Genomic DNA, 13,383 nt, shown 5'->3' on the forward strand with positions numbered 1-13,383 from the left:
AAATGACTTAAAGTGTCCCAAAATTATCGATGAAAAAGTTTCTTCAGCCGTCATCTGTACTTTTTTTTGAAGGTGTCGGAAGGTACAGATGACGGCTGAAGAAACCTTTTCATCGATGGACCACTCCTGTACGACTGAGAGTTTAAACACAGACGTGTCCCAAAATTACTTCAAAATGACCTCAGAAAGTTTCAGTTTGAGAAGGTCCCGCCTCCTTGTTCGTGACATCACGCCAAGAGGTCTTGCCTTGCTCGACAATCAAAACAATGGCTTCAGATTCTGAGAAGATGCTTTCTTGTTACTCATCCAGTTATGAATATGATTCAAATAGTTCTGAAGAGGAAAGCATACATGTTTGCAATCGATTAAAGAAGTCCTCCCGTATCAATTCGAGCCGTCAGGACTCAATGTAGCATCCCAGAAAATGCACAAGATGGCGCCCAAGCTCCATTGGAAATGGGCTGATTTGTCTGCTGTGAATTTGTGTCAACTAGTATCAAATGGTAGTCTTGATGCAACACATGATTCACAATCGCGTTATTTATGTGGTTTCCTTTTAATTTCGCCATCAACACGGATCAACACGAAGTTTTCAGACCAAACAAAGTACCCAAAATGCATTGTGTGTCGCTTTCTCGGTCAGGGACGTTCCAGACGTGACGTCACGTCAGGCATCGTCACCAACTTGAAAACAAGACTTCCTGAATATTCAGCGCGAGTCTTAAAACGTAAAATATATCAGAATCAGAAAACCTTTATTCGTCCCACAATGGGGAAATTAGCAATCTATCTATATGCGGTGGAACCTTTGTAAAATACGCTCAGTAGAAGTCATTTGAAGCGATTTTACAAATTATGGACACAACTTGTCCGGAGGTGTCGGTTGTCCTTTAATTTCTATTAATAGAAGCCTTCAGCAACACCCCCCAAAAAAGGGATGAGTTGCGAGTCTCAAAACATAGCAAATACGTTTGTGGCATTATCCGAATATGTCACACATGCTAATTCTGCTACATGCCTGTCAAATTACTGGATAACAGGCAGTCCTAAAGGCTTTACAAATAGGTCAGATGAATACATTGGCTACACAAGACAACGCCGTGGTCAAATTTGGCGTGGGGTAGGCTGCTATTTATGAATTATTAATGAATTTCTGTCAAGCTCATGTGTAAATGTCAGCGCAAAGTCAGGCTGGGTTCACAAAACATATTTCATGTGAGAAATTTTTAATTTTTTGGGGAGTGGCAAATCAAAATCATGCAATCCTCCACTCGGACGATCGTAAAGGTAACAAATGATCTGTTTTACTCACCTGGCCCAGTAGCTCGGGTAGACCCAGCACCTGACCAATGAACACTCCGAGACAGATCAGAATGGAGTTGAACTGACCAATGGAACCTCGAATATATCTTGGAGAAATTTCACCAAGATACATTGGTAGTACACTGAGAGCTATACCTGTGAGAACAAAACAAATAAGAGATGAAAACACAACATACTGTAAATATCTTAAAACAAGTACTACATAAGGTTATTAAACTATGGAAGTCCCCATGAAAAGAAGATTAATAGCTGCAGTTTGTATCTTGATATCTTTTTTTATATTTTGTTTCTGATGGAAGCATTCTAGGAACATTACCCCCGTCTTCCTGTTACAATAGAAGACATGGATTAGTCAGTGGCGGGCCATCAGGGCCTGCAAGGTCTTCTCAGCTGGCCTAAAAATATCTAAATCACAGACTGATGTTAATTATATTTTGACACTGATTTTTTTATTAAATAATTCCAAATTGTCTGAGCTTCCTTTCATTTCTTTTCCACTGTTGTGCTGCTTCCAGATGTGTATCTTCGTATTTAAAGGACAACCGACACCGTTTTTTTGTTTCCTAACTGACATCAGAAAAACGTTTTCTAGCATCTGAAATACCCAAAACGCAGGCTGATATTTTACTGTTCAAGCTATTTTCAAGACAGACTTTTCGAGAAAAAATGGACTATAGATAATAATATTGCAATTTTGAGGTTATTATTCATGCTTCGCCATCCTGTTGTATAATCATTTCTACGGTGTGAAAGAGCGACTTCTGAGCCCATATCATGAATCCACACGTTCACGTTTAATGACAGTATTTCTTTCTTTACAAGTTATTTCCTGGCTAACGGGACCCTCTTGTAAATCACACCACACTTTTTATTTACAGTCGGAGCTATGTATCAATATTCAGACGTAGCACTACTGAAGGCCCAGGGGTGATACACATGGCCTGTCGCTGGTATGAGTGTATGTAAACCTGCAGCTGCTGATTGTCGCTCCTCCATAACTTACTTTCTTTTTATTTTGCCCAATATGGCAACATTTTAGGTTTCTAGATGTTTTCTGAACGCCCCACATTTCAACTAATTTTCTTGATGGATGTGATATAATACTGTAGATGAAGATACTGCGCCAAGCCCGTGCCGTGACGTATCATCCCATATGGACTGAGCCACCAAAATGGGGGAACACTTACCTGAATCAACCCCCATGATGAAGCGGCCAACGATAAGCATCTCAAAGGACAGCGCCTTCTCCCCAAAGGTCAGCAACAAAGCAGCTATCACAGCAAAAATGTTATTCAGCAACAAGGTTCCCTTTCTGTTAGACACACACACACACACACACACACACACACACACACACACACACACACATAAACACACAAAATGACATTCCTATCAAGCTCAACTATATGACGTGATTCGGTTCAGAAGACAAAGTTCCAAATTAAGGTGACTGGCATATAGTTGATTCGAAAGGAGAGAAATCCCCCTCGATTGTTTTATGGAGACTTTTGTAAGAAAATTCCTTTCAGTTTTTATATAATAATAATAATAATAATACATTTTAGGCGCCTTTCAATGCTCTCAAGGACACTTTAAAGTCACACACAAGCATGGGTACTATAATAAATAAAATACAATCACTAATAGAATGCAATAAATAAAATACAATTATAAATAGAAACAAGAGAGAGGGAGCTACACAGAAAATGCAATTTTAAAGGACAACCGACACCTCCGGACAAGTTGTGTCCATAATTTGTAAAATCACTTCAAATGACTTCTACTGAGCGTATTTTACAAAGATTCCACTGCATATGGCTATATTTTACGTTTTAGGACTCGCGCTGAATATTCAGGAAGTCTTGTTTTTGAGTTGGTGACGATTTCTGACGTGACGTCACGTCAGGAACGCCCCTGACCGAGAAAGTGACACATAGTGCATTATGGGTACTTTGTTTGGTCTGAAAACATTGTGTTGATGGCGAAATTAGAAGGAAAACACATAAATAACGCAATGGTGAATCGTTGTGTGTTGCACCAAGACTACTATTTGATACTAGTTGACACAAATTCCCAGCAGACAAATCAGCCCATTTCCAACAGAGCTAGGGCGCCATCTTGTGCATTTTCTGGGAAGCTACATTGGTGTCATTGACGGCTTGAATTGATATGAGAGGACTCCTTTAATCGATTGCAAACATTTATGCTTTCCTCTTCAGAACTATTTCACTCATATTCATAACTGGATGAGTAACAAGAAAGCATCTTCTCCGAATCTGAAGCCATTGTTTTGATTCTCCAGCAATGCAAGACGTCTGGGCGCAACGTCACGAACTGGGGGCAGGATTTTCTGAAAATGCCCAATTCGCAGCTCAATTTTTTTGCAGATTTTGGACACTTTTAAGTCATTTTATTGGTGTTTTGCATTTGAATAAAAATATCATACTCCGTGTTTTGAGTATTTTAGATGCTATAAAACGTTTTTCTGATGTCAGTTAGGAAACAAAAAAGTGGTGTTGGTTGTCCTTTAAATAAGTGGGTTAACATTGATACGTTTTGAAAAGGCAGCGTACTTCATTCATATCTTTGGCAACACATCAGCTGCACAAAAGAACTCACAACGCTCTATAACGGCAGCCATGTTTTCTTTCCAGGCTGCACAACACGGTACTGCCGCATTTCTTGATCACCAAGGTGGATTTCAATTTGAGTCGTTAATGTCATTGATTGTGAATTAAATACCCATGCTAACTAACATAACCCTGCAGGAGTTCTCCCATTTCAACATTACAGAAAATATTTTTACCAATTCCTCAAGATCGCCATCGATAGATGTTAAGTTTGTCATGAATAATTCAGTCATATATAAAAAAAGGAATTCCCACTTGGGAACTTTTAATGAGTATTCCATTTGCGTCATCTTCAACCGCTTATGATACATTCAATCGTTATTCCTGGTCTGACCTCTGGATTTTTAGTCTCTTTCCTCTTTAACAGTTTCAAAGTCAGCGGTTTCCAACCGAGAATAAAGAAGAAATGAATTATACATTTCAAACATGCCAGCGGTATGGATCACAGGTTTCAAATTTAGATATCCAAGGGGGACACTAGGGCATTTTCACTTCTCAAAACGATCTTGAATAAAAAAAAAAAAGATTCCCTGCTCTCCTATTGACATCTTTGTCACCTCTGGATAATTGGTTCCTTTGAACATTTATCTCTTCAAAGCAATGAGAATATACTGTCCACGGAGGCAAAATTATTTCCTCGCGTATCTTAAAGGACAACCGACGTGCCAGGACAAGTTGTGTCCATAATTTGTAAAATGGCTTCAAATGACTTCTACTGGGCGTATTTTACAAAGATTTCACTGCATATAGCTATATTTCACGTTTTAAGACTCGCGCTGAATATTCAGGAAGTCTTGTTTTTGAGTTGGTGACATGTCCGTACGTGACGTCACTGAAGGAACGCCCCTGACCGAAAAAAAGACACATTGTAGCAGTCCTTCCATCACGTCAATGTATTTTGCTGTACTTGCTGAAAACGTCATGTTGCACCAAAAAGAGCCAGAAGAGGGCGACCAAGCTCCAAGGAAGGAAACGGGCTGATTAATTCCTCACATGAGCTTGGACGCCATTTTCTGCCTCTTTTTGGGTGAAACATTTCCTACCAATGTTGCCTCAAAATGGCACGGAATAAATTATTTAATCGATTGCAGACATGTATGCTTTCCTCTTCAGAACTATTTGAATCATATTCATAACTGGATGTGTAACAAGAAAGCATATTCTCCGAATCTGAAGCCATTGTTTGGATTCACAAGCAATGCAAGATGTCTTGGCGTGACGTCACGAACTGGGGGCGGGACTTTCTGAAAATGCCCAATTCGCAGCTCAATTTTTTGCAGATTTTGGACACTTTAAATCATTTTTATTGGTGTTTTATTGGCATTTGAATAAAAATATCATACTCCGTGTTTTGCTTATTTTAGATGCTATAAAACGTTTTTCTGATGTCAGTTAGGAAACAAAAAAGTGATGTCGGTTGTCCTTTAAATCTTCTGCACCGAGACATTTTGTTCAATTATTTTCTTCCCGTCAGTGTTATGACCCTTCCTATGGTTTTTTAAAATCTTTTTATACTGTCAAAGTTGTGAAATGCTAGAGCTCCTGTGCCGCTCATAACTTTAAATCACATGTAGCAAAAGAGACACAGATGAGTAGCATGACAAAGCTGGAGACATTTATAATAAAAATGTGGTCCTCTCACCTTCCCAAAAATTTCATGGGCCAAGAGACAGCAAGTGCTCCGCAAAGGCCTCCAATGGCAAATATGGAGACTGTAATGGACCAAAGGAGCGTCACCGTATCCGGTCTTATAGGTTCGTTGTACCGCTCCATCCATGTCTGATTGTAAAAAGCTTTAATGTACTGCAACAGAGAGGACACATAAATGAAAGAAATCTTTAAAGGACAACCGACGCCTCTGGACAAGTTGTGTCCATAATTTGTAAAATCACTTCAAATGACTTCTACTGAGCGTATTTTACAAAGATTCCACCACATATAGCTATATTTTGCATTTTAAGACTTGCGCTGAATATTTAGGAAGTCTTGTTTTTGAGTTGGTGACGAGTCCGTACGTGATGTCACTAAAGGACCACCCCTGACTGTAAAACAGACGCATTGTAGCGGTCCTTCCATCACGTCAATGTATTTTGCTGTACATGTTTGGTCTGGGGACCTCGTGTTGCACCCAAAAGCCGGCAGAGGAGGGCGTCCAAGCTCCATATAAGGAATTTATCAGCCTGTGGAAACGGAGGTGGCCACAGGAGGTCGCCATTTTGTGCCTCTTTTTCGGTGAGACATTTCGCCCGAATGTTGCCTCAAAATGGCACGGAATAAATTCTTTAATTGATTGCAAACATGTATGCTTTCCTCTTCAGAACTATTTGAATCATATTCATAACTGGATGTGTAACAAGAAAGCATATTCTCCGAATCTGAAGCCATTGTTTTGATTCTCCAGCAATGCAAGACGTCTTGGCGTGACGTCACGAACTGGGGGCGGGACTTTCTGAAAATGCCCAATTCGCAGCTCAATTTTTTGCAGATTTTGGACACTTTAAGTCATTTTATTGGTGTTTTGCATTTGAATAAAAATATCATACTGCATGTTTTGGGTATTTTAGATGCTATAAAACGTTTTTGTGATGTCAGTTAAGAAACAAAAAAGTGACGTCGGTTGTCCTTTAAGATCTGTTGGACAGCTCACTCATACCACTTTATGTGACTGAAACATCTTAAAAATGTGGCCTCTGTTCAACTCAGTGTGAAGAAGGGGGCTGCCGGGGCGGGTCTCTAGAGCCAGATGAACAGATATGTTCACATATATCAAATAAAGTGACGATAATTCACATTTTTCTTCGTGAAAGATGAAGTACCCAAACATGATTTTTTTTTTGGTTACTTTAGCAGACTGGTTCTGTGACATTCGGATCTAGTCATCTATCCAGTATTTGTTTACACTGCATGAGGGGCGGGGTTTAAAATCCAGCGTTGATTGATCGTCTTTGTGTACTTGACTGCAGTTTAGTTTACCGGTGCTGGAGCGTTGACAACAGAGAGATTGTAGCCATAAAGGAAGGACGAGCCCAAAGAACCAAAGAAGGCTGCACTCAGCAAACAGGGTGTGACCTGTTTCTATGGGAAAAGCACATTAACGTAGCATGAATCATACACACTCAACAAGTCAAACTTTTGTTGATCAAAATCAAAGTTCATTCAACATAAAGAGCGGCTGAATTAGATCAGTCGTCTGGGTCATCCGTTAATTTACTGCTGCATCATAGTAGTTTGAAACGATTCCATGAGAATGCTTGAGTATTGAAGAACTGTGAATGGAAAAAGCTGTTCTTTTTTTGTAGCGGAATCACTAATAATCCATATCTATCTATGAAAACAATGCAAACAAGACATGGACAATCCCTAAACGAGCTGCTACTTTGACGAGGGGTGAAGATAAGACCAGAGTGTAATTTGAATCACTTTGAGCGTTAAAGGACAACTCACGCCTCTGGACAAGTTGTGTCCATAATTTGTAAAAGCACTTCAAATAACTTCAACTGCATATATGCATTTTGCGGTACTTTGTTTGGTCTGAAAACTTCGTGTCGATCCGGGGGCGGGACCTTCTGAAAATGAAACTTTCTCAGATCATATTGAAGTCGTTTTGGGAGACTTTAAGTCATTAATGAATGACTTCATTTTAATATACAGCATCCCACTGGTGTGTACTGTGTGTGAATGAGAGGGATCCAAGTGCAAGAGTGATGCTACAGGGAGAAGAGATAAAGAAGGTGGAGGATTTTAAGTACTTGGGGTCAACTGTCCAGAGCAATGGAGAGTGTGGAAAAGAGGTGAAGAAGCGTGTCCAGGCAGGCTGGAGCGGCTGGAGAAAAATGTCAGGTGTAATGTGTGATAGAAGGGTTTCAGCTAGGATGAAAGGAAAAGTGTATAAGAGACCAGCCATGTGGTGAGAGCAGCCATGATGTTTGGACAGGAGACAGTGCCACTGAAGAAAAGACAGGAAGCAGAGCTGGAGGTAGCAAAGCTGAAGATGTTGAGGTTTTCTTTGGGAGTGACCAGGTTGGATAGGATCAGGAATGAGTACATTAGAGGGACAACTCATATTAGAGGCTTTGGAGACAACGTCAGACTGAGATGGTTTGGACATGTCCAGAGGAGAGAGAGTGACTATATCGGGAGAAGGATGCTGAGCCTTGAACTGCCAGGCAGGAGACCGAGAGGAAGACCAAAGAGGAGGTTTAGGGATGTGGTCAAAGATGACATGAAGGTAGCTGGTGTGAGAGAAGAGGATGTACAAAACCGGGATAGATGGAGGACATTGATTCACTGTGGCGACCCCTGAGGGGAAAAGCCCAAAGGAAAAGAAGAAGATCCCACTGGTGTGTACTTAATAACCTTGAATTACTTTATTAGTTTTTTTCCACCAAAGTAATATTTGTAATCTGAAAGATGGTTGCCAAATTTAGCTGAACACATCTACAAATACAGTAAGTATAAACTAACCTTTGCAGTCTTTTTGTCAGGGCTGCTGTTATTTTCAGATGGTTGATCCATTTCGGTTTTTCGGCTGCCTATGGTGTGAAAGACATGAACGTCGTCATTAAAAGTATTGCATACATTAGTTTACACGAACACACGTGAGCAGAAAAGGCACATTTCACAAGCAAGATGAGGAAGTGAGAAAAAAAAAACGGCATGAAAAGGAAGTGATTTTGCCGAAGCACAGAGTCAGTCACATGTTTAGGATTTATTCTTAAAGGACAACCGACGCCTCCGGACAAGTTGTGTCCATAATTTGTAAAATCACTTCAAATGACTTCTACTGAGCGTATTTTACAAAGATTCCACCGCATATAACTATATTTGAGTCCAGACGCCTCAAAATGACACTGAAAGACTTCTTTAATTGATTGCAAACATGTATGCTTTCCTCTTCAGAACTATTTGAATAATAGTCATAACTGAATGAGTGACAAGAAAGCATCTTCTCCGAATCTGAAGCCATTGTTTTGCTTCTAGAGCAAGGCAAGACGTCCTGGCGTGACGTCACGAACCAGGGGGCGGGACCTTCTTAAACCTGCCATCTCCAGGGTCATTTTGAAGTAGTTTTGGGACACTTGAACTCATTTTAATGGTATTTTGCATTTGACTAAAAATATCAGCCTGCGTGTTTTGGGTATTTTAGATGCTATAAAACGTTTTTCTGATGTCAGTTAGGAAACCAAAAAATGGTGTCGGTTGTCCTTTAAATGTAATAATGAGAAATTAACTTTGGTGTGGTCTAATTAATCATTGACAGATAGGCACTGCAGATTCACACATCCTGACAATTTATTGGTATGTTTTAGGAATGTGGGAGGGTGTCAGAACCCCACAGAAAACAAAGCAGAACCTGCAAACTCCACACCGGAAAGCCTGACACAGTCTCAACCAAACATAGTCGGCCAAATCCAAATTTTAGTCACGGTACTATTGAGGTACTATTTTTATTCCTGAAGAAACAGACAACCAAAAAAAAACCATGCATTGTTTATTATAAGGTGACATCTGCATTTCTTTGCATTAACTACTATAAAATGAAGTGAAGACTTATTCTGCCACCATGTGGTCATAAAACACATGAAGCACAATGACTATTTTGACGTTTATAAAGCCCTATTCATTGGGAGTGGAATATAATATTTTTTTTATTTCAATTGTAGGTCATTCCTGAAAGCTTAGAGAATGACTCTGAGGTTATGAGGGCTCATTTCGGGTGGGGTCTTTGAACAAATACACCCCTTGTATGTACAGTAAATAGTAGAGGCCAGTATCCAATTAAACTATTTCCTGTTTCATTTACAAAAACTTCCACAGTGTCATTTAGTTTGATTAGATAAGATGGGGGAAAACAATTTGTATAATGACGTTTTTTTTTAAAGATCTTCATTATAAGACCATAACCTTGACTATCTTTTTCAAATATCTAAGCACAAATCACCACGATTTGCTCAGATAATCTGATGTCCAACATAGGCTGAGCAGGTCGTAGAAATCTCGATTACGTATTGATATATATATATATTATTTTTTTTCAGCAGCTTGTAAATACATAGACCATGTTCACTGGTTTTGCAATGACTATTTCCCCCTAAGAAATCACAGTCTAAGTCACTTACATCAGGCGACGGGGTGCAATTGACTACCACGGTAAACTACAAGCAGAGTAAAACACAATGTTTACTTCAAGGACAACCGACGCCTTCAGACAAGTTGTGTCCATAATTTGTAAAATCGCTTCAAATGACTTCTACTGCGCGTATTTTGCAAAGATTCCACCGCATATAGCTATATTTTACGTTTTAAGACTCGCGCTGAAGAATCCGGAAGTCTTGTTTTTCAGTTGGTGACGATTCCTGACGTGACGTCACAGAGGGAACGCACCTGACCGAGAAAGCGACACACAATGCATTTTGCGGTACTTTGTTTGGTCTGAAAACTTTGTGTTGATCCATATTGATGGCGAAATTAGAAGGAAAACACATAAATGGTGAATCGTTGTGTGTTGCACGAAGACAACTATTTAATACTAGTTGACACAAATTCCCAGCAGACCAATCAGCCCATTTCCAACGGAGCCTTGGGGCCATCTTCTGCATTTTCTGGGACGCTACACATTATTCCTGATGCCTCAAAATGACCCAGAAGGACTTCTTTAATCGATTGCAAACATTTATGCTTTCCTCTTCAGAACTATTTGAATCATATGTATCACTGGATGAGTAACAAGATAGCATCTTCTCCAAATCTGAAGCCATTGTTTTGATTCTCCAGCAATGCAAGACGTCTTGTCGTGACATCACGAACAAAGGGGCGGGACCTTCTGAAACTGGCCACTTCCGGGTTCAATTTGAAGTAGTTTTTGGGCACTTTTAGTAATTTTTTTGGGTGTTTTGCATTTGACAAAAAATATCATACTGCATGTTTTGGGTATTTTAGATGTTATAAAACGTTTTTTTTCTGAGGTCATTTAGGAAACAAAAAAGTGGTGTCGGTTGTCCTTTAATTTGTATCTTACATTGTCATACTCTATACACAATATTGTACGTACCTACCTGTAAATGAACCTCTCAATGCGGTACTGATATTTAAAAGCCTCAACTGGTTTTACAGATAACAAGCGCTAAAAGACTGCAAACTGCTGAGAGTGGAAAGCTCTCAAGGACACTTTACAGTCACAGACAAACATAAGTACTATAATAAATAAAATACAATCACAAAAATAATGCAATAAATACATTACAATTATAAATAGAAACAAGAGAGAGAGCGACACCGAAAATGCCATTTTAAATCGGTGGTGAATTATATAACGTTCAATTTTTACTGGAGCACCAGTTTACGACGACAACCAACAAAACAAATATAGCCTACCTTTACATACTTTCAATCTCTGCTGCGGGAATACTCACCCACATGTACTTTATATCCAACACTTCCAGAAGCTCTACTGACTTGCTGACTACGTCCAGCGAGGATTCCACTAGCGTCTCACCAATTATTAACTTGCACGGGTTCGTCTGGGGGTATGTCGAGTTATCTCCGGTAACTAGGGAAACATCAGAACAGCTGTGTTGAAACTAGAGCGGTAGCTTTGACTTGCAGGCAAAAAAAAAGCTTTTCTTTAGGGAATTCAAGATGTAATTATTTTTACCGTGACCTTGAAGCATTGTTAGATATGGAAAATGAGTGCAATTGTACATGATTTTATCACCAAGATCAAAGAGGTGTTATTTGCTTTATGGCCAAATTTGCGTAGATAGAGCGATAAGTTATCATGTTGCACATGTTTAGCGCACGTGACACGGTTCATCTGGGGAAGAGAGCTGCTCAAAGTTATAGTAGTCAATGCTTCCCATCTGGAGACCAGATGGAAGTGAATTTAATACGCTAAAACTTTTTTTTTTCTTGGCTGCGCCTCCAACAATCCTGAGGAAATTATCAATGTTCTCTTCTCTGAAAGGAATCAACGGAAACGTTTGTGCTTCTGCCGGCAAAAAAATATTGATGCAGTGGGTTGGTACTTGTAATTTGTAGTCCAGTCCATCTTTGCATTAAAACAGCCAAGTTTCCCATACGATGTTGAGGAGCCACCACGGGGAGGAAAATGGCAACTGCTCTCTGGTTCATTGTAAAGTAAACACAGGGTCCATTACCAGTGTCTGAAACTCATGACAAAAAGTTAGCAGACACCAGGGCAGACAACTCTGAAAAGTTGCCTGCCCGGCCGTAAAGTTGCCTGCCCGGCCATAAAGTTCACTGCCCCATTTTTCACAATTTGAAACACAATAAGACGACTAATCGCAAAAAAAAAAAACACTGTTAAGAAGTATAAAGGATGTTTTTAAATTAAGGAAGTACCTACCACAAATGCTCCCTTGCTTAATTTATGGTAAATATCCCTTGCTGAAGATTGTTGAGTATGCAAATTGTCAAACGAACGTCAAAAGCGAGGGAGCATTTGTGGTAGGTACTTCCTTAATTAAAAAAAAATCCTTTTTACTTTGCAACAATGTTAAATATACAGTAAAGTCTCGTTATATCGATATCGGATATATCGATAGTCCCGGTTATATCGATGCTATTTCTATGCACGCACGGAGAAAATTACATGCAAACAGGGTTGGATATATCGATAGTCCCGGTTATATCGATATTTTTTCGGACTTCCTTGAATATCGATATAACGAGACTTTACTGTATATACTACCAGTGTTTGAAATAACGTCCGCCTTGGGCGTACAACTTTTACGTCGGGCGTACAACTTTCAAAACGTCTCGTGGCCGACAATTTCAAGAAAAATAAAAATCAAATCAAATGTTTGTTTTAATTGATGCCAAACGAACAGGAATTTCGCCATTGTGAGACCCTACCCAAAAAAAAGCGTTTTATCTTCTTATCCATTCACCTGAGATCCAAAACGCTTAAGCTTACAAGGGTCATGGCTATGCTGGAGCGCAAACCAGCTGTCTTGCAGCATTATAGGTGTGGTATACCCTCAATTGCTTGCCAAACAGTCACACATAATCGACAAACTACAAGCGTTTACACTCAGTCAAGCCTCACCTTAACATAGCTTATATAATTCACCTACCATGCTTGTTTTTGGAATGTAGAAGGAATCCGGAGTATCCGGAGAAAACCACATGCAAGCATGGGGGAAGAACGTGCAAACTCCACATCGAAAAAGCCCCAGCCCAGATCGGAAGCCTGGACTCAACTGTGCGTGTTTCTGCTATTAGTGTGGCTATCGTGGACACACAACAGTTGTCTTCATGGCCCCAAAAATGTGATCTCCTGAGGCAGTTTCCTCTCATCAATGGCTGCCTTATATCTTCACGAGGTACTTCAATGTGCCCTGTGTGAAATGCACGGCAGGCAATTCTACATCAGCAGAATGATTTAACAAATATGATACATTGTTCAAAG

At 39.7% G+C, this 13,383-nt stretch overlaps 1 protein-coding gene across 3 annotated transcripts in view; it reads right to left on the reverse strand.

The window, feature by feature from the left end:
- slc2a9l2 (solute carrier family 2 member 9, like 2) overlaps positions 1-13,191 on the reverse strand; it is a 71,127-nt gene extending 57,936 nt beyond the window's left edge. The window contains exons 1-7 of one of the 3 annotated variants that reach the window (XM_089009575.1): positions 13,049-13,191; positions 11,366-11,502; positions 8,418-8,485; positions 6,927-7,028; positions 5,596-5,756; positions 2,511-2,635; positions 1,313-1,458 (exon numbers count right to left, since the gene is read on the reverse strand). In XM_089009575.1, the coding sequence (XP_088865701.1) occupies positions 1,313-1,458; positions 2,511-2,635; positions 5,596-5,756; positions 6,927-7,028; positions 8,418-8,468 (585 nt within the window). In that variant the 5' untranslated portion in view covers positions 8,469-8,485; positions 11,366-11,502; positions 13,049-13,191. The other 2 variants (XM_089009574.1, XM_089009573.1) reach the window with 2 other exon arrangements.
- Between the last annotated feature and the right edge of the window lie 192 nt (positions 13,192-13,383).

The sequence above is a fragment of the Hippocampus bargibanti genome, linkage group LG12 (assembly GCF_051943395.1).
Source record: "Hippocampus bargibanti isolate YZ-2025 linkage group LG12, ASM5194339v1, whole genome shotgun sequence".
Lineage (NCBI taxonomy): Eukaryota > Metazoa > Chordata > Actinopteri > Syngnathiformes > Syngnathidae > Hippocampus > Hippocampus bargibanti.